This window comes from Oncorhynchus mykiss, chromosome 23 (genome assembly GCF_057628025.1).
Source record: "Oncorhynchus mykiss isolate SJ-2025 chromosome 23, ASM5762802v1, whole genome shotgun sequence".
NCBI classification, from domain to species: domain Eukaryota; kingdom Metazoa; phylum Chordata; class Actinopteri; order Salmoniformes; family Salmonidae; genus Oncorhynchus; species Oncorhynchus mykiss.
Window position 1 is genome coordinate 57,607,687 of NC_143044.1, and position 22,314 is coordinate 57,630,000.

Here is a 22,314-nt window from a genome sequence, read left to right on the forward strand (position 1 = left end):
GGCTGCGTCCAAAATGGCACACTATTCACTATACACACTCAAACACACTACTTTTGACCATAAAATATGCATTTTAATGGCAAGCATAGACGTGATAAATCTTGATCGGATCAGTGATTGGATCATCTCGATGGGATAATGACAACCACATGTTAGCACCAGGTATAAACAGGGCTAGAGATACACTTCTAGGGTCCATCCTTAGATTATATGTGATATGCATTGACAATCTTCAAACTCCATTCTACTGTGCCCATCCATGCATATTGTGGTTATGAAGATGCTATGGGAGGACCCCAAAAGATCTTGTTCTCCATCTAATTATGAAAGCTATTGTATCATTGAGAAGAACCCACCTGACCGAAAAGGTCCATTTTAGAAGGTTTTAATTAATCAAACTCACAATCCCACAAACATTGCATGTTTAAATTAAAATAAATAAATGAGAAAAACAACATATAACACACATTTTAAAGACACTGTTTTGTACAGTAAACTGTATTATCTGTAAAATCCCAATGTTCAGAACCAAATGAACAGTCCTTTAGAATCTTTGCACAACGTCTTCGACCTGTTACAGAGAATGCACTACGTATGACTTTCACATTAACCACGGTTTAAATGACAAATAAGCAACAATAACTTATCCTTTTACATCATAAGAAGAACCCACATCATAATAAACACAACATATTTTTTTTTTTTGGGGGGGGGACATTTACAAAATCCATCAATACACAATTACCATCCATTGATTCTCACAGATGCTGTGGAGAACCTTGTTTGAAATAGTTAGAAAATACCAATTGCTTTGCAGGATTGTTTTCTGTATATGTACATTATGTCTTTTATAATTGTGCATTGGGCTGTGTGATTGTGTACACACATTGATATCTACATACAGGTCATGTGAAAACACAAAATAAATACAGAAATGATGCTCAATTCATGTTTGTCACTGTGACTCAAAACATGAGAAATGTTGAATTTCAATATATACAGTAGCTTCAATATGAAACAGTATTCCATTTCTGAGAGTTAGCTGGATTACCTGCTTAGCATGTGGAGCCAAGCCATCTCTGACCCAGCTGACTGTAAATCTGGAGAAGAGTTGGAGTTTGCAAGGCAAATGACTGTCGGCTGCTTTCTCCCCTTTTAGACTGATTCCACAGGGATCCTGATACCTGTTCATTTGTGTTCCCCATGAAACTGCCGTCTCATTTATCAGACAGCTCTATCTATCCATTCATGGTATTCTGTATTCTGAGAGGCCTATTTCACATCCTGATGCCTCATCATACCTCCTCAACTCATCTTCCTCAGCCTCATACCTCCTCATCTCATCTTCCTCAGCCTCATACTTCCTCATCTCATCTTCCTCAGCCTCATACTTCCTCATCTCATCTTCCTCAGCCACATACCTCCTCTTCTCATCCTCCTCAGCCTCATACCTCCTCATCTCATCTTCCTCAACTCATCTTCCTCAGCCTCATACTTCCTCATCTCATCTTCCTCAGCCTCATACCTCATCATCTCATCTTCCTCAGCCTCATACCTCCTCATCTCATCTTCCTCAGCCTCATACTTCCTCATCTCATCTTCCTCAGCCTCATACTTCCTCATCTCATCTTCCTCAGCCACATACCTCCTCATCTCATCTTCCTCATCCTCATACTTCCTCATCTCATCTTCCTCAGCCACATACCTCCTCTTCTCATCCTCCTCAGCCTCATACCTCCTCAACTCATCTTCCTCAACTCATCTTCCTCAGCCTCATACCTCCTCATCTCATCTTCCTCAGCCTCATACCTCCTCATCTCATCTTCCTCAGCCTCATACCTCCTCATCTCATCTTCCTCAGCCTCATGCGGTTCTCTTTATCTCTCTTCTTTAACCCATTGATGAATTGGTTGAAGAAGTGCTCTTGGTCTTTCTTCTTCAGCACTTGCTTGAAGCGCTGGTCACGGCCGTACTTAACAGAAAAGTCTTTGAAAGTTGACCTGGAAATAGAGAAAAGAAGAGATCAGGGAGGGAGGGAGGGAGGGAGGGAGGGATGTCTTCACAGGTTTAAATTTGGTAAAGACTAGAGCTACTCGGTTTTATAATTTTTTAAAATTGTTAGACAATTGTGGTTTTGAGACACGCAAACATGCATAACTGTAGTTAACATTTTAGAGAAGCTCTAAAATTGTATTTTTATTTTTTCATATAATATAATCAGTTATTAACAACAGTTATGAAAAGGAATAAGCAAGATTTATGACAAGTTAAATGAAGCCATAGAATACAGAGAACTCTGTCCGCGGGGTTACAGTAGTCATCACCTAAAGAGAGAGGTAGTCAGGTGTAGAAGAAGTAAGGTCATGAAGACAGAACACTCTTTGTCATCATCACCGTGGTTGATTAAAGGGGAAAGCTAAATGACAAGCCACAACATGCTGACAACAAGCAATCCTCTGATCCATCGGCTTATTTCAGTTTTAAATGATAAAGTCTTGATGAAGAAAAAAAATCGCTTTTCCTCTTATCCGAAGTCGACACCTAATATTTTACTCTTCTTAGACTAACTTGATCATTGTTGTGAATTTAGCGTTGTTATTTGATTTGTTGAGCTTGATGTAAAAGGCATTCGTAATGCATTGCTCATCTATACAGGTTCGATTTAACTAGTGTTGGGATATGAAGTTGTTACAAGTTAATATTGGATTATAAACAGGACCAGTCAAAAGTATGGACACACCTACTAATTAAAGGGATTTCCTTTATTTTTTAAACTGTTTTCTGCATCAAAACTACGAAATAACACATATGGAATCATGTAGTAACCAAAAAAGTGTTAAACAAATCAAAATATATTTTAGATTTAAAATTCTTCAACATAGTCACCCTTTGCCTTGATAACAGCTTTGCACACTCTTGGCAATGGACATTAGACCGGTGGAAATCTGTTCACCTTGTCTTCAAGAGACGCAGAGTAGGTGAACGGATGATCGCCGCATGTGTGGATCCCACCATAAAGCATGGAAGAGGAGGTGTGGGGGTGCTTTGCTGGTGACACTCTCAGTGATTTAATTAGAATCCAAGGCACACTTAACCAGCATGGCTACCACAGCATTCTGCAGCATTACGCCATCCCATCTGGTTTGAGCTTAGTGGGACAATCCTTTTTTTTCCAACAGGACAATGACCCAACACACCTCCAGTCTATGTAAGGGCTATTTGACCAAGGAGAGTGATGGAGTGCTGCATCAGGTGACCTGGCCTTCACAATCACCCAACCCAAACCCAATTGAGATGGTTTGGGATGATCGCAGAGTGAATGAAAAGCAGTCAACAAGTGCTCAGCATATGTGGAAACTCCTTCAAGAAGGTTGGAAAAGAATTCCAGGTGAAGCTGGTTGAGAGAATGCCAAGAGTGTGCAAAGCTGTCATCAAGACAAAGGGTGTCTCCTATGAAGAATTTAAAATATAAAATATATTTTCATTTGGTTACTACAGTGGACATGATTCCACATGTGTTATTTCATAGTTGTGACGTCTTCACTATTATTCAACAATGTAGAAAATAGTAAAAATAAGTAAAAATAAAATAGCATGAAGCTATTTTGTATGAAGCTATTTTGTATGAAGCTATTATGAAGCTTAGTTGAATAGTTAAGTCCCCTACTGTACTTGCAAAATCTATTACACAGTTAGCTTCAGGTTTTACCTGGATGTGATTTTCGACTCCTCTAGAAGTTTTCTATACTGGTCTTTTGCTTGCAGCAGTTTGCTCTGTTTCTCCTTGTGTTCTTCCTTCATCCTCACTTTGACAAACTGCTCAAACACCTGGAGATGAGGAACACAGTCATGATTGGCACAAGAAAAATGACTTTGAAGATCATTTTCAAGACAAAGACGACGACTGTATCCTAATCCTCTTTACTGTCGACTTAACTCCTCTCACGTTCACTGACAGGACAAATCAAATCAATCAAATCGTATTGGTCACATACACATGTTTTTCAGATGTTATTGCGGGTGCAGCGAAATGCTTGTGTTTCTAGCTCCAACATTGCAGTAATATCTAATAATTCACAACAATACACAGACATATAAAAGTAAAATAATGGAATTAAGAAATATATAAATATTAGTACAAGCAATGTCAGAGTCCGGAGTGTATATATATATGTGTGTGTGCAGTATATGTAATGGGATGTATAGACAATAGGGACAGTATGTGGATATAATATACAGTATATCTGAAGCATACTTGGAAAGGATACTATATGTACAGCAATAGTTGAATAGGATGGACTTGACTAGAATACAGTATATACATATGAAATGGGTAAAACAGTATGTAAACATTAATAAAGTGACCAGTGTTCCATGTCTATGCACATAAGGCAATGCGTCAGGTAGCCTAGTGGTTAGAGCGTTGGACTAGTAACCAAAAGGTAGCAAGATCTAATCCCCAAGTTGACAAGCTAAACATCTGTCATTCTGCCCCTGAACAAACCCACTGTTCCTAGGCTGTCATTGTAGATAAGAATTTGTTCTTAACTGACTTGCCTAGTAAAATGCAACATGACAAAAAACCTCAACAGTTCATCCCAAAGGTTTTTAGTTGAGTTTTACTAACATAATGCTTTCACCAAGGACAGGACACAAATGACAGTAACGATATAATGGGAGCAAATCCATTAGGGGTGTGCTAAACTGACCGTACTCGTATTCCTAATCCTATCCATAAATTAACACTTGAAAGTCAGATCGGATTTGCCTAAGTAGATGTTATCAAAAAACCTATCTACCTGCATGTTTAGAGACCAAACAACTGCAGATTAGGAGCAGCGTGCAGAGCGGTATGTGTCTGTGTCCTCAACTTGCAGATGGCCAACATAAACGTTTGCTGTCAATCAGTTAGGATGAACATCGGTGGGTCATCTTTTTTTCCCTTCCCTTGGCCCGCTTGCTATATATTATGCACATTGATAGCTTGCTATATATTATGCACATTGATAGCTTGTTAGATATTATGCACATTGATAGCTTGTTAGAAATTATGCACATTGATAGCTTGTTAGATATTATGCACATTGATAGCTTGTTAGAAATTATGCACATTGATAGCTTGTTAGATATTATGCACATTGATAGCTTGCTATATATTATGCACATTGATAGCTTGTTAGATATTATGCACATTGATAGCTTGTTAGATATTATGCACATTGATAGCTTGCTATGTATTATACACATTCATAGCTTGCTATATATTATGCACATTGATAGCTTGTTAGATATTATGCACATTGATAGCTTGCTATATATTATGCACATTGATAGCTTGCTATATATTATGCACATTGATAGCTTGCTATATATTATGCACATTGATAGCTTGTTAGATATTACGCACATTGAAAGCTTGTTAGATATTATGCACATTGATAGCTTGCTGTATATTATGCACATTGATAGCTTGTTAGATATTATGCACATTGATAGCTTGCTATATATTATGCACATTGATAGCTTGCTATATATAATGCACATTGCTAGCTTGCTATATATTGTGCACATTGATAGCTTGCTATATATTATGCACATTGATAGCTTGCTATATATTATGCACATTGATAGCTTGCTATATATTATGCACATTGATAGCTTGTTATATATTATGCACATTGATAGCTTGTTAGATATTATGCACATTGATAGCTTGCTGTAATATTATGCACATTGATAGCTTGTTAGATATTATGCACATTGATAACTTGTTAGATATTATGCACATTGACAGCTTGTTAGATATTATGCACATTGATAGTTTGCTATATATTATGCACATTGATAGCTTGCTAGATATTATGCATATTGATAGCTTGTTATGTATTATGCACCTTGATAGCTTGCTATATATTATGCACATTGATAGCTTGCTAGCTAGCAAATGTCCTCGCCATTGTGATTTATCACAGTAGCAGACAAACAGGAGGCAGCAGCAATCTAAAACGATCAGACCCAAACATGGGAGGAAGAGAAGTGATTGGCTGAAATTATGAAGCGAAGCAGTAGACAGAGAAACACAGCTTCCCTCTATCCAATCAGAATGGCAGGATCAACGTACATTCCACCCTCCTTCTCTTTACAGACAAGCAAACTAGCCAATTAACTTATTTAGACCACATAGCACCTTGCACTTGATTGAAGGATGCACACAACCATCCCACATTTTTTTTTGGGGGGGGGAGGGGTGGTCATGGATAATTACAAAAAATACTTGAATCATAATTGTATCAGGAAACTTGCCCTTAGTTGTTCGTATTGTCTTACTTCGATGTACACCCCTAATGTCCATGCTGTCTTGTACTTTAAAGGTTAATTTGGATTGGTAATTTCTGAGTCAACCTCATTCACAATCTGTCAATCATCACCAATTAATCAATCATTAGTAATTATTTAATCATAGCAAATGATTAACTAATGATGAAAACAATAAACCAATCATGACCAATTAACCAATCATGACCAACCGATAAATCAATCATGACCAATTAACCAATTAGGACCAACGAATAAATCAATAATGACCAATTAACCAATTATGACCAACCAATAAATAATCATGACCAATTAACCAATTATGACCAACCGATAAATCAATCATGACCAATTAACCAATCATGACCAACTGATAAATCAATCATGACCAATTAAAGGAGGACAACGAGCAGAGTTCACCTGTTTCCTCTCCTCTGCAGAGTTTAGCAGAAGATACCGTGGATCAAACACGATCTTGTGCAGTTCTTTCTCCCATGTGGAAAACGCTGAAACCTGAAGAGACGAGAAAACATATTTAAGAAAACATTCAGTACATCCAACCTGCTACATGATGTAGGTCTGTCCTTCATTCATCCAACCTGTTACATGATGTAGGTCTGTCCTTCATTCATCCAACCTGTTACATGATGTAGGTCTTTCCATCATTCATCCAACCTGCTACATGATGTAGGTCTGTCCTTCATTCATCCAACCTGTTACATGATGTAGGTCTTTCCATCATTCATCCAACCTGTTACATGATGTAGGTCTTTCCATCATTCATCCAACATGTTACATGATGTAGGTCTTTCCATCATTCATCCAACCTGTTACATGATGTAGGTCTTTCCATCATTCATCCAACCTGTTACATGATGTAGGTCTTTCCATCATTCATCCAACCTGTTACATGATGTAGGTCTTTCCATCATTCATCCAACCTGTTACATGATGTAGGTCTTTCCATCATTCATCCAATCTGTTACATGATGTAGGTCTTACCATCATTCATCCAACCTGTTAAATGATGTAGGTCTTTCCATCATTCATCCAACCTGTTACATGATGTAGGTCTTTCCATCATTCATCCAACCTGTTACATGATGTAGGTCTTTCCATCATTCATCCAACCTGTTACATGATGTAGGTCTTTCCATCATTCATCCAACCTGTTATATGATGTAGGTCTTTCCATCATTCATCCAACCTGTTAAATGATGTAGGTCTTTCCATCATTCATCCAACCTGTTACATGATGTAGGTCTTTCCATCATTCATCCAACCTGTTACATGATGTAGGTCTTTCCATCATTCATCCAACCTGTTACATGATGTAGGTCTTTCCATCATTCATCCAACCTGTTACATGATGTAGGTCTTTCCATCATTCATCCAACCTGTTAAATGATGTAGGTCTTTCCATCATTCATCCAACCTGTTACATGATGTAGGTCTTTCCATCATTCATCCAACCTGTTACATGATGTAGATCTTTCCATCATTCATCCAACCTGTTACATGATGTAGGTATTTCCATCATTCATTCAACCTGTTACATGATGTAGGTCTTTCCATCATTCATCCAACCTGTTACATGATGTAGGTCTTTCCATCATTCATCCAACCTGTTACATGATGTAGGTCTTTCCATCATTCATTAAACCTGTTACATGATGTAGGTCTTTCCATCATTCATCCAACCTGTTACATGATGTAGGTCTTTCCATCATTCATCCAACCTGTTACATGATGTAGGTCTTTCCATCATTCATCCAACCTGTTAAATGATGTAGGTCTTTCCATCATTCATCCAACCTGTTACATGATGTAGGTCTTTCCATCATTCATCCAACCTGTTACATGATGTAGGTCTTTCCATCATTCATCCAACCTGTTAAATGATGTAGGTCTTTCCATCATTCATCCAACCTGTTACATGATGTAGGTCTTTCCATCATTCATTCAACCTGTTACATGATGTAGGTCTTTCCATCATTCATCCAACCTGTTACATGATGTAGGTCTTTCCATCATTCGTCCAACCTGTTACATGATGTAGGTCTTTCCATCATTCATCCAACCTGTTACATGATGTAGGTCTTTCCATCATTCATCCAACCTGTTAAATGATGTAGGTCTTTCCATCATTCATCCAACCTGTTACATGATGTAGGTCTTTCCATCATTCATCCAACCTGTTACATGATGTAGGTCTTTCCATCATTCATCCAACCTGTTACATGATGTAGGTCTTTCCATCATTCATCCAACCTGTTACATGATGTAGGTCTTTCCATCATTCATCCAACCTGTTAAATGATGTAGGTCTTTCCATCATTCATCCAACCTGTTACATGATGTAGGTCTTTCCATCATTCATCCAACCTGTTACATGATGTAGGTCTTTCCATCATTCATCTAACCTGTTAAATTATGTAGGTCTTTCCATCATTCATCCAACCTGTTACATGATGTAGGTCTTTCCATCATTCATCCAACCTGTTACATGATGTAGGTCTTTCCATCATTCATCCAACCTGTTAAATGATGTAGGTCTTTCCATCATTCATCCAACCTGTTACATGATGTAGGTCTTTCCATCATTCATCCAACCTGTTACATGATGTAGGTCTTTCCATCATTCATCCAACCTGTTACATGATGTAGGTCTTTCCATCATTCATCCAACCTGTTAAATGATGTAGGTCTTTTCATCATTCATCCAACCTGTTAAATGATGTAGGTCTTTCCATCATTCATCCAACCTGTTACATGATGTAGGTCTTTCCATCATTCATCCAACCTGTGACATGATGTAGGTCTTTCCATCATTCATCCAACCTGTGACATGATGTAGGTCTTTCCATCATTCATCCAACCTGTTTACATGATGTAGGTCTTTCCATCATTCATCCAACCTGTTACATGATGTAGGTCTTTCCATCATTCATCCAACCTGTTACATGTTGGTCTTTCCATCATTTCGTGTTTTTTGCTGCCTTTCCAGTTGCTGGTCCCTGTGTCCCTTGATGATTAGTTGCACTACAGGGATTTTGAGTCCCCATATTGCCACTTTGAAAAGTATGGTTTAAATTCCTTCCTCATGGAAAACTGTTAGAATCTAGGTCCGCCTCTGTGGCTGCATTTAGACAGGCAGCCCAAATCTTGCATTTTTTTTTCACCAATTGGTCTTTTGACCAATCAGATCGCGTCTAAAAAGACATCTGACGTGATTGGTCAAAAGACCAATTTAGTGGAAAAGAAGTGCATTTGATTGTTGTATTCCGTTCAATATGCCTTTACCCCTCTTTCAAGGAGCATGTCCCTGAAGTGTGTGATGCGGAGCCCTAAGGGTAGAACAGTCCGATGAGGGGGATAGTCACATGTCTCTGCGCCTGCCCTCTCTCTCAGGTCCTCATTACCATCCGCAGGTTCCTCCAGTCTGAGGAGGACAGAAACATACAATCAGTCCTAGGATGCATCTCAAAAGGAAACCCTATTCCCTAGATAGTGATCTCCTCTTGACCAGGGCCCAAAAGGCTTTGGTCAAAACTAGGCTACTGTACTGTACAGTGGTATTTGTACAGTACAATATTGTTTATTTTTTATTTTGTTTACAAAAAAATACTTCAAAATTAGATTATTATTTTGTAGAGAAGTATCATTGTAATGTTAAACTACGAGTATGGTTAAGATGGGGGGGGGGGAAATAACTTTGACACTCACTTGTTCCTCTTGGTTTTTGAATAATGTTCATCTTCATCATCAGCATCATCGTCATCGGCAGACGGAGAGTTAGAACCATCCTCTGCTGAGATAACGGACACACAGACAGAAGCATAGCACACATCCTTTTTTTCGAGTGGACTCCAACAGACGCATAGTGTAACAAACATCCTTTTTCAATGGACTCCGTCTTCATATAATTGGTCATTAAAAACCACTGTGAGAGAGAACCTATCAGACTAGAGTAGCATTACTGCTCACTGTCTTATCAGCCATAAGTCAATGTTCAGTTCATCGGGGGTTGTCCACATATTTACCAAAGTTAATTTGCCAGACATGCTTTGTTGGAACAGTGAGGTTCGGGTATAAGGTCATCGATACATAATCAGCTGGTAACTGCAATAAGGCTAAATCAATAAAGACAACCCGACCTCTGGGAAATCTAGTCCGGGGAGATATCATCGCTGACAAGATCCAATGTAATCCAATATTTACAGAGCCAGCCACACACAGGACTTCCATATGATCTATTCTAGTAGAACACAAAAGAGATGGGGTGCATCCCAAATGGGACCCTAATACCTATATAGTGCACTTCTTTGGACCGGGGACCATAGGGAACAGGGTGCCTTTGGACGAGGGCCCATTGGGAATAGGGTGCCATTGTACGAGGGCCCATTGGGAGGAGGGTGCCATTGGACCAGGGCCCATTGGCAATAGGTTGCCATTGGACGAGGGCCCATTGGGAATAGGGTGCCATTGGACGAGGGCCCATAGGGAACAGGGTGCCATTGGACAAGGGTCCATAGGGAAAAGCATGCCATTGGACCAGGGCCCATAGGGAATAGCATGCCATTGGACCAGGCCCATAGGGAATAGCATGCCATTGGACCAGGCCCATAGGGAATAGCATGCCATTGGACCAGGGCCCATATGGAATAGGGTGCCATTGGACCAGGGCCCATAGGGAATAGGGTGCCATTGGACCAGGGCCCATAGGGAATAGTGTGTCATTGGACCAGGGCCCATAGGGAATAGCATGCCATTGGACCAGGCCCATAGGGAATAGCATGCCATTGGACCAGGACCATAGGGAATAGCATGCCATTGGACCAGGGCCCATAGGGAATAGCATGCCATTGGACCAGGGCCCATAGGGAACAGGGTGCCATTTAAAATGCAACCATGAGATGGTTTCACATCCTAAAGGTTCCACGTTCCATTACTGATCATCTCCTTCAATGAACAGAGACATCATGATCCTCTGGTGGTCTGTGATCGACAGGCAATGGAACTGACACACTGTATATAGGATCTAGTATATCAGGCCATTTTATTGGCCTCCGTATTAACAGATCATTAAAAAACATGTTTATTAACATCATTAGAAAAATAGCGGACTGATAATGAGCTTCTCGGTTCCATCTAAAGCCACGGCCTGTTAAATACCCGCTTTAACATGAAGTAGAGTCCTAACGAGGCCCAGCTAAACGGCGAGATGAAGACAAGCCAACGGGGAAGAATTACCACAAACTTACTGGACAAAGAATCCTTTTTGCGTTTATGTGGAGGATCTTCTATAATCCTGTTGAGATCCTCTCCACGGTCCTTCAGATCTACCGGCTGATCCCAAACAGAGAGCTGTATCGTTGGGTTGAAGAAAAATACTCTGTCGTCCCCAGTCCACACCACACACCTGAGGAGAAATTATCATAATAATGTAAGGATGAGAGTTGAATTAGTAACACCTGTCCGGTTCCCAACTGGTGTGTGTCAACGCAAGATAGCTGAGATGGTGTTTGCCTGTCAAGAATAAAACGTGTGTTTTGTAGACTAGAGAGCCAGTATGCTGCCTCTGTCAGGTCTTAACTTTCCTTTTAAAGTTGATGCTCCACTCTCTGAACCCTTCAAACGTCACTCTGCAATAATAATAATAACATTCTAAACACACATCTGGGGAGAAGGAGGGCAGAACCAGAAGTATTCTATGACATGATAAACAACAGTATTACAGGAAATGATCTGGGGAGAAGGAGGGCAGAACCAGGAGTATTCTATGACATGATAAACAACAGTATTACAGGAAATTATCTGGGGAGAAGGAGGGCAGAACCAGAAGTATTCTATGACATGATAAACACAGTATTACAGGAAATTATCTGGAGAGAAGGAGGGCAGAACCAGAAGTATTCTATGACATGATAAACAACAGTATTACAGGAAATGATCTGGGAGAAGGAGGGCAGAACCAGAAGTATTCTATGACATGATAAACAACAGTATTACAGGAAATGATCTGGGGAGGAAGGCAGAACCAGAAGTATTCTATGACATGATAAACAACAGTATTACAGGAAATGATCTGGGGAGAAGGAGGGCAGAACCAGAAGTATTCTATGACATGATAAACAACAGTATTACAGGAAATGATCTGGGGAGAAGGAGGGCGGAACCAGAAGTGTTCTATGACATGATAAACACAGTATTACAGGAAATTATCTGGAGAGAAGGAGGGCAGAACCAGAAGTATTCTATGACATGATAAACAACAGTATTACAGGAAATGATCTGGGAGAAGGAGGGCAGAACCAGAAGTATTCTATGACATGATAAACAACAGTATTACAGGAAATTATCTGGGGAGAAGGAGGGCGGAACCAGAAGTGTTCTATGACATGATAAACACAGTATTACAGGAAATTATCTGGGGAGAAGAAGGGCAGAACCAGAAGGGTGCTACCTGCTGGGGCTACCCGCTGGACCTACCCACTGGACCTACCTGCTGGTAACCGCTGGACCTACCCGCTGGACCTACCTGCTGGACCTACCCGCTGGACCTACCCGTTGGACCTACCCGCTGGACCTACCCGTTGGACCTACCCGCTGGACCTACCCGCTGGACCTACCCGTTGGACCTACCCGCTGGACCTACCCGTTGGACCTACCCGCTGGACCTACCCGCTGGACCTACCCGTTGGACCTACCCGCTGGACCTACCCGTTGGACCTACCCACTGGACCTACCAGCTGGGGCTACCCACAGGACCTACCTGCTGGACCTACCTGCTGGACCTACCTGCTGGACCAACCCACTGGACCTACCAGCTGGGGCTACCCACAGGACCTACCTGCTGGACCTACCTGCTGAACCTACCTGCTGGACCTACCTGCTGGACCAACCTGCTGGGGCTACCCGCTGAACCTACCAGCTGGGACTACCCACAGGACCTACCTGCTGGACCTACCTGCTGGACCTACCCACAGGACCTACCTGCTGGACCTACCTGCTGAACCTACCTGCTGGACCTACCTGCTGGACCTACCTGCTGGGGCTACCCGCTGAACCTACCAGCTGGGACTACCCACAGGACCTACCTGCTGGACCTACCCGCTGGACCTACCTGCTGGACCTACCCGCTGGACCCACCCGCTGGACCTTCCCGCTGGGGCTACCCGCTGGACCTACCCGCTGAATAATTTTGCACGCCCATTTTTTCAGTTTTTGATTTGTTAAAAAAGTTTGAAATATCCAATAAATGTCGTTCCACTTCATGATTGTGTCCCACTTGTTGTTGATTCTTCACAAAAAAATACAGTTTTCTATCTTTATGTTTGAAGCTTGAAATGTGGCAAAAGGTCGCAAAGTTCAAGGGGGCCGAATACTTTCGCAAGGCACTGTACCCATAAGAACATGTACGATCGCGCTACTGTAAGTCACTGAATAAAAGTGTGTTTGAAATGGCATATATGATTATATACTTGTATATTATACAGTGACATAATGTAAATAAGAAATACGTTGATGAATATATGCTCTATGTAGTAATAGGAGTATAACCACTGTAGTTATCTGTCACTTAGTCTGACATAATACGTTATAGAAAGTGCTAGAATCTAACAGTTGATGTATTTTCAGTTGATGGTTTCTGAGGCAGATTTGTTCCTGTTGTCGTCGTGCATCACTTCAGAGCTCTTCCTCCTTAAAGACGTTATGTATTTAAAGCCACAGGAGGAGAATTACTAACAGCTGCTACAGTCTATGAATCCCTGGGATAATTCAATATGTCTTCATGCTCAACCATATCAAATGAATTGTGAAGCTTTACTTCCTGGTATTATCTGGTAGTGACTCGTCCTGTTATATGATATCATATTTCATTGGTATGGCTAGATATCGCTCAGCCATGACATGATATTCTCACAGCAGAAAGGTCTTTCAATATCTGGATAATATGTCACGATGAATCTCTCATGAGACTTTTCAATATTAGAATCATCAAACAAAATAGGTTGGATTCGATTTGTTTATCAAATCCTTTTTTAATTTTTATTTTTTAAATTTTTTTTACAATTTGCTTTGTTAAAAAAACATGTATTTTAATCTAATAGTCATAAAATAAAAGCTGATGAATGGAAAAGGTTTAACACGTGTGGGTTATGGTTTAAAAAACGAACATGCCGTTTAGGTGCTGAGCTGAGAAAGTGTTGTAAAATGACAGGTTTCATGCAGTGCGTTTAACGTCTGCTCTCAGCATCAACACACGCTGACAGATCAAAAGGCTATTACATGTGGAGAACAACAAAACAAGTCCATTTTAAAACACAGATTGCACTACTCTGCAGACAGATATAGCTTGGCTTATTACACTATTGTCCCTGATATGAGTTGTTCCTTGTCGGGACTGAAATTCCTTTTCTATCAAAGGTGTTGTTTTTTCTGTTGTTTTGAAAAGTGTTTTTAGATACATACTGCGAGCGATTGATTATTCCTCACATTATGAAGACCATGATTACACTGCTTTCCTGAGACTTTCCTGGGACTACCCACTGGGACTACCCTCTGTGCTTTCCGGAGACTTTCCTGGGACTACCCACTGGGACTACCCTCTGTGCTTTCCTGAGACTTTCCTGGGACTACCCACTGGGACTACCCTCTGTGCTTTCCGGAGACTTTCAAGAATTATGACATCAGAAATAATACCCAGATATAAACTATGTTTTACAAGAAAAAGTGAAGAAAGTAGAGGCATGATTCCACTTTAACATTCATAGCAGATAATGTTTTCTGAACTTTAGCCAAACGTCTTTTTCATGTTTGGTGTTCAGTGATGACTGGAATGGGACAGATTCCTGAAGAGCTGAAATGTTCTGACATGTTTATTCAAACATTGACCAATCCTGGCAAGAGAACGTTACCATGGAGATCCGGGAACAGGGGTGGAAGCTACAGGACGCTTGTCTTTAGGGTCAACGTCCTCTTCCTCCATGGGGACCTCTACCATCTCCTGCTACGAGAGAGAGAGAGAGAGAGAGAGAGAGAGAGAGAGAGAGAAGAGAGAGAGAGAGAGACACACACACACACAGAGAGAGAGAGAGAAACACACACGCACACACACACACACACACACAGGTCAGAGGGCAGAATTAACACAACGCACCATGCAGATACCATTTTCACACTGTGGATCATAAACCGTTCTATGCTTGGTCAGAGAGGTGTGGCTTAATGTGTTACCAGGTCAGCTCAGTACAGAGAGGTGTGGCTTTATGTGTTACCAGGTCAGCGTAGTACAGAGAGGTGTGGCTTAATGTGTTCCCAGGTCAGCTCAGTACAGAGAGGTGTGGCTTGATGTGCCTCTGTCTCAGTCTGCTATCTGTCTCTGTCTGCTATCTGGCTCTGTCTGCTACCTGTCTCTGTCTGCTATCTGTCTCTGTCTGCTACCCCGCTCTGTCTGCTACCTGTCTCTGTCTCTGTCTGCTATCTGTCTCTGTCTGCTACCTGTCTCTGTCTGCTACCTGTCTCTGTCTGCTATCTGTCTCTGTCTGCTATCTCTCTATGTCTGCTACCTGTCTCTGTCTGCTATCTGTCTCTGTCTACTACCTGTATCTGTCTCTGTCTACTATCTGTCTCTGTCTGCTACCTGTCTCTGTCTGCTATCTGTCTCTGTCTACTACCTGTATCTGTCTCTGTCTACTATCTGTCTCTGTCTGCTACCTGTCTCTGTCTGCTATCTGTCTCTGTCTGCTACCTGTCTCTGTCTGCTACCTGTCTCTGTCTACTACCTGTCTCTGTCTACTACCTGTCTCTGCCTGCTATCTCTCTATGTCTGCTACCTGTATCTGTCTCTGTCTACTATCTGTCTCTGTCTGCTATCTGTCTCTGTCTGCTACCTGTCTCTGTCTACTACCTGTATCTGTCTCTGTCTACCATCTGTGTAGATATAGATGTGCATCCCAAATGGCACCATATTCCCTAAATAGTGCACTACTTTGACCAGAGCCATATGGGCCCCATGGGCCTTGGACAATAGTAGTGCACCAGATAGGGAATAGGGTGTGATTTGGGAACCAGTCAGAGCTGCAGTGGAAATGGTGGTGCATATCTCTGTATCTATTCTGCATTCGGACAACAAATTGATTGAGAAGGTGTTCATAGTGAATGGTACAATGAGCCCACTGAACACATGGTAGGATCGCTCTGTGTTGTAATAGATATTGAATTACATTAATGTACTGTGATGATTGCATGTCTCAAACCTCTCTCTGGTCTGAGATGGGGGTGGGGTTTTTGGAGGAGATTAAGTGTTTTCGAAAATCTCATTAAAAAGTGAATTGCATAGTTTGCAACAATGTAGTATGACAACAATGTCAACAATATGGACAAATCAACACAAGCTGAGTAGTAAAACTGCAGCAGTGGAAGGAAAATGTTCTGGATGATTTAAAGCACCAAACTCAATACTTTTTATTTATAACCCAGTGTGTCTTTACACGGCAGGGTAGCCTAGTGGTTAGAGTGTAGAGGTGGCAGGTAGCCTAGTGGTTAGAGTGTAGGGACGGCAGGCAGCCTAGTGGTTAGAGTGTAGAGGTGGCAGGTAGCCTAGCGGTTAGAGTGTAGGGACGGCAGGTAGCCTAGTGGTTAGAGTGTAGTGACTGCAGGGTAGCCTAGTGGTTAGAGTGTAGGGACGGCAGGGTAGCCTAGTGGTTAGAGTGTAGTGACTGCAGGGTAGCCTAGTGGTTAGAGTGTAGGGACGGCAGGTAGCCTAGTGGTTAGAGTGTAGGGACGGCAGGTAGCCTAGTGGTTAGAGTGTAGGGACGGCAGGGTAGCCTAGTGGTTAGAGTGTAGGGACGGCAAGGTAGCCTAGTTTTTAGAGTGTAGGGACGGCAGGTAGCCTAGTGGTTAGAGTGTAGGGACGGCAGGGTAGCCTAGTGGTTAGAGTGTAGGGACGGCAGGGTAGCCTAGTGGTTAGAGTGTAGGGACGGCAGGTAGCCTAGTGGTTAGAGTGTAGGGACGGCAGGTAGCCTAGTGGTTAGAGTGTAGGGACGGCAGGTAGCCTAGTGGTTAGAGTGTAGGGACGGCAGGTAGGCCTAGTGGTTAGAGTGTAGGGACGGCAGGGTAGCCTAGTGGTTTGAGTGTAGGGATGGCAGGTAGCCTAGTGGTTAGAGTGTAGGGACGGCAGGTAGCCTAGTGGTTAGAGTGTAGGGACGGCAGGTAGCCTAGTGGTTAGAGTGTAGGGACGGCAGGGTAGCCTAGTGGTTAGAGTGTAGGGACGGCAAGGTAGCCTAGTTTTTAGAGTGTAGGGACGGCAGGTAGCCTAGTGGTTAGAGTGTAGGGACGGCAGGGTAGCCTAGTGGTTAGAGTGTAGGGACGGCAGGGTAGCCTAGTGGTTAGAGTGTAGGGACGGCAGGGTAGCCTAGTGGTTAGAGTGTAGGGACGGCAGGTAGTCTAGTGGTTAGAGTGTAGGGGCGGCAGGGTAGCCTAGTGGTTAGAGTGTAGGGGCAGCAGGGTAGCCTAGTGGTTAGAGTGTAGGGACGGTAGGTAGCCTAGTGGTTAGAGTGTAGGGACGGCAGGTAGCCTAGTGGTTAGAGTGTAGGGACGGCAGGCAGCCTAGTGGTTAGAGGGTAGGGACGGCAGGTAGCCTAGTGGTTAGAGTGTAGGGACGGCAGGTACCCTAGTGGTTAGATTGTTGAACTAGTAACCGGAAGGTTGCAAGTTCAAATCCCCGAGCTGACAAGGTACAGATCTGTCGTTCTGCCCCTGAACAGGCAGTTAACCCACTGTTCCCAGGCCGTCATTGAAAGTAAGAATTTGTTCCTAACTGTCTTGTTAAATAAAGGTAAAAAACCATCCAGTTTTGTTTATTCACGGAGGAAAATGAACATTAAAATAATTTCACTTCTATTGTTTTTTTTTTAAATCCTGGGTTAATAGTGAAATAAGGAGTGTTGATTATAGTGTGACAAATGCTTTACCCTTGTAATGTCCACAACACCGTCCCAGATACTGCCAGAGCCGTTCAATTACTAAGGCAACGCATGACCAACCCCTTAGATTACTGAACCCCTTCACAGAGGGGGAGACGATTGGTCCCAAATGGCACCCTATTCCCCCTATGTAGTGCACTACTTTTGACCAGAGCCCAGGTCAAAAGTAGTGTACTATAAAGGGAACAGGGAGCCATTTGGGACTAATAAAGAGGCTGGTGTGCCGAGACTGTAGACGAACCGCCCCCACAGCATTCATTCGACTTTTAATGATTTACACATCCTCTCCTTCTGGGGGAGTTTTACTAATTAATACAGCTGGGAGGATTTTGCAAACAATTACCGGCGGAGGACTTAATTTGACCTCTCTTCCTATCAGAGCCAAGATGAAGCAGTGGTATTTGGACCCTAAATCTTACCGACTCTGTCCTGGTGACCCTTTCCAACATCTAATTTGGCGAGCAGGAAGACGTTTTATGTTGGTAGGTAGAGTGAACAAAGCAGCATCAACCAAAATCTTCCAAACAGGAAGAACCAACCTCTTATCTCAGCACCCAGGAGCAGATCAGCTACTCAGCTGTGACGGGAGACTTCTCATTATCAGTGATGGAAAAAAGGACCCCAATTGTCCTGCTTGAGTAAAAGTATAGATACCTTAAAATAGAAAATGACTCAAGTAAAAGTGAAAGTCACCCGGTGAAATATTACTTGAATAAAAGTCTAAAAGTATTTGGTTTTAAATGTACTTCAAAGTACATGTGATTGCTAAAATATACTAACAGTAAGTATGGTAAGGTAAAAGTATAAATCATTTCAAATTCCTCTATATTAAGAAAACCAGACAGCATAATTTTCTTGTTTTGTTTAATTTACGGATAGCCAGGGGCACGCTCCAACACTCAGACATCATTTACAAACGAAGCATGTGTTTAGTGAGTCCACCAGATCAGAGGCAGTAGGGATGACCAGGGATGTTCTCTGTTTAGTGAGTCCTCCAGATCAGAGGCAGTAGGGATGACCAGGGATGTTCTCTGTTTAGTGAGTCCTCCAGATCAGAGGCAGTAGGGATGACCAGGGATGTTCTCTGTTTAGTAAGTCCTCCAGATCAGAGGCAGTAGGGACGACCAGGGATGTTCTCTGTTTAGTGAGTCCTCCAGATCAGGGGCAGTAGAGATGACCAGGGATGTTCTCTGTTTAGTGAGTCCTCCAGATCAGAGGCAGTAGGGATGACCAGGGATGTTCTCTGTTTAGTAAGTCCTCCAGATCAGAGGCAGTAGGGACGACCAGGGATGTTCTCTGTTTAGTGAGTCCTCCAGATCAGGGGCAGTAGAGATGACCAGGGATGTTCTCTGTTTAGTGAGTCCTCCAGATCAGAGGCAGTAGGGACGACCAGGGATGTTCTCTGTTTAATGAGCCTGCCAGACCAGGGATGTTCTCTGTTTAGTGAGTCTGGCAAATCAGAGGCTGTAGGGATGACCAGGGATGTTCTCTTGATAAGTGCGTGAATTATTCAATTTTTCCTGTCCTGCTAAGGATTCAAAATGTAACGAGTACTTTTGGGTGTCAAGGAACTTGTATGGAGTAAAAAATACATGATACCACTGCTCATCATCTGACATCGATTATCAAAGTAGAAGTCTTCCTCTGTTCCATCAAATCCATTTGTCATGTCTCACTACGGCACACAGGACTAAAACCTTGATATCAGCTGGTGTGGTTGGATGTGGCCTAGATCTGATAGATGTAGTTATGCCACAGCTTCAGTGTAAGTCAATGAACATTGTATGTGTGGTCGGATGTGGCCTAGATCTGATAGAGGTAGTTATGCCACAGCTTCAGTGTAAGTTAATGAACATTGTTGTGTGGTCGGATGTGGCCTAGATCTGATAGATGTAGTTATGCCACAGCTTCAGTGTAAGTCAATGAACATTGTATGTGTGGTCGGATGTGGCCTAGATCTGATAGATGTAGTTATGCCACAGCTTCAGTGTAAGTCAATGAACATTGCACGTGCCAAATGAAAACCCCCCTCTTTCCTTATATACGTAGTGCGCACTACGTTTGACCTGGGCCCATAGTGCTCTGGTTAAAAGTAGTGCACTACATAGGGAATAGGGTGCTGTTTGAGGTCTAAGACGACCACCTACCTACCTCTGTGTGTTTCTCCGGGGTTGTTTCCTGCAGTGTGTGCAGCACCAACGTCGCAGCGCATGACGCTCTTCTCCTGGACAACCGCTTATCTGCAAGAGTAAAGAGAGAGAGAGAGAGACGGCACGTTAGCTTGTGGACTGGATTTTGTTGTTGTTGTTGTTGTTGTTGTTGGTATAATAATATGATGATAAAATTGCAAATCTATCTCAATGTAATTTGCAGCTGAGTAATCAACTCAAAAGTATATGTTCAGGAGCCACATCACATCAAATGAAATGTTATTGATCACACGCGCCGAATACAACAAGGTGGAGGAGACCTTACAGTGAAATGCTGATTTACGAGCTCCTAACCGACAGCACAGTTTAAACAAACAACAAAAAATACAGATAAGAAATAAGAGATAAAAGTAACAAGCAATTAAAGAGGAGCAGTGGGGGGAAACACCAATTTAAACAGGAGGGTTTCGGTGCCCAGTCAATGTGCTGATGCACCGGGGAGTTGAGGTACATCACATCAATCTAGCTATGGATGACTTGTCCCGTCCTCCCAGGCAGGTCTTTACAGCTAGAGGTTGGGAGGAGTGCAGAACACAACACAATGTTCTACATTACTGTCTGTGTTAAATGTTCTACATTACTGTCTGTGTTAAATGTTTAACATTACTATCTGTGTTAAATGTTCTACATTACTGTCTGAGTCAAATGTTCAACATTACTGTCTGTGTCAAATGTTCTACATTACTGTCTGTGTTAAATGTTCTACATTACTGTCTGTGTTAAATGTTCTACATTACTGTCTGTGTTAAATGTTTAACATTACTGTCTGTGTTAAATGTTCTACATTACTGTCTGTGTTAAATGTTCTACATTACTGTCTGTGTTAAATGTTTAACATTACTGTCTGTGTTAAATGTTTAACATTACTGTCTGTGTTAAATGTTCTACATTACTGTCTGTGTTAAATGTTTAACATTACTGTCTGTGTTAAATGTTTAACATTACTGTCTGTGTTAAAGCTTTCATTTTAAACCCCCCAGGTTCCATGCTAACACACACACACACACACACACACACACACACACACACACACACACACACACACACACACACACACACACACACACACAGACACACACACACAGACACACACACACACACACACTCACACACTCTCTCACTCTCTCTCTCACAGTACAATGTTGACCTGATGTTAGTATCTTCTACATTCCTGTCAGGGATACAGTACAATGTTGACCTGATGTTAGTATCTTCCACATTCCTGTCAGGTATACAGTTCAATGTTGACCTGATGTTAGTATCTTCCACATTCCTGTCAGGTATACAGTTCAATGTTGACCTGATGTTAATATATTCTACATGCCTGTCAGGTATACAGTTCAATGTTGACCTGATGTTAGTATCTTCTACATTCCTGTCAGGTATACAGTACAATGTTGGCCTGATGTTAATATCTTCCACATTCCTTTCAAGTAAAGCTCTTCTCTCCTCTTCAGGTATACAGCAGTAATGTTGAGCTGATGTTAATATCTTCCACAGATATGATATTGAATGTATTCCAGCTGGGACATAACAAATCAGGGATATTTATTGCAGCCTGATGGCGGTGTGAATATTGATGGAGCACAATAGCAAAATCAATACTAGTTCTCTGCAATCTAATTAGGAGTCACGCACGCACACACACACACACACACACGCACGCACGCACGCACACGCACGCACACGCACGCACGCACGCACGCACGCACACACACACACACACACACACACACACACACAGAGGAGAGCTATAATGAAGGACAAAACACAATGGGTGGGCTAAAAGGTGAACCAAT

The 22,314-nt window shown here is 42.0% G+C and overlaps 1 protein-coding gene across 1 annotated transcript in view; it reads right to left on the reverse strand.

The window, feature by feature from the left end:
• Positions 1–369: 369 nt before the first annotated feature.
• The window catches only part of LOC118966091 (transcription elongation regulator 1-like protein), a 221,160-nt gene continuing 199,215 nt past the window's right edge, over positions 370–22,314 (reverse strand). Inside the window, exons 7-14 of the mRNA XM_090218011.1 lie at positions 20,457–20,545; positions 15,237–15,328; positions 11,580–11,737; positions 10,042–10,126; positions 9,619–9,757; positions 6,736–6,828; positions 3,710–3,828; positions 370–2,000 (exon numbers count right to left, since the gene is read on the reverse strand). Coding sequence (XP_090074137.1) covers positions 1,844–2,000; positions 3,710–3,828; positions 6,736–6,828; positions 9,619–9,757; positions 10,042–10,126; positions 11,580–11,737; positions 15,237–15,328; positions 20,457–20,545 — 932 coding nt within the window. The 3' untranslated portion in view covers positions 370–1,843. The remainder of the gene's footprint in view (positions 2,001–3,709; positions 3,829–6,735; positions 6,829–9,618; positions 9,758–10,041; positions 10,127–11,579; positions 11,738–15,236; positions 15,329–20,456; positions 20,546–22,314) is intronic.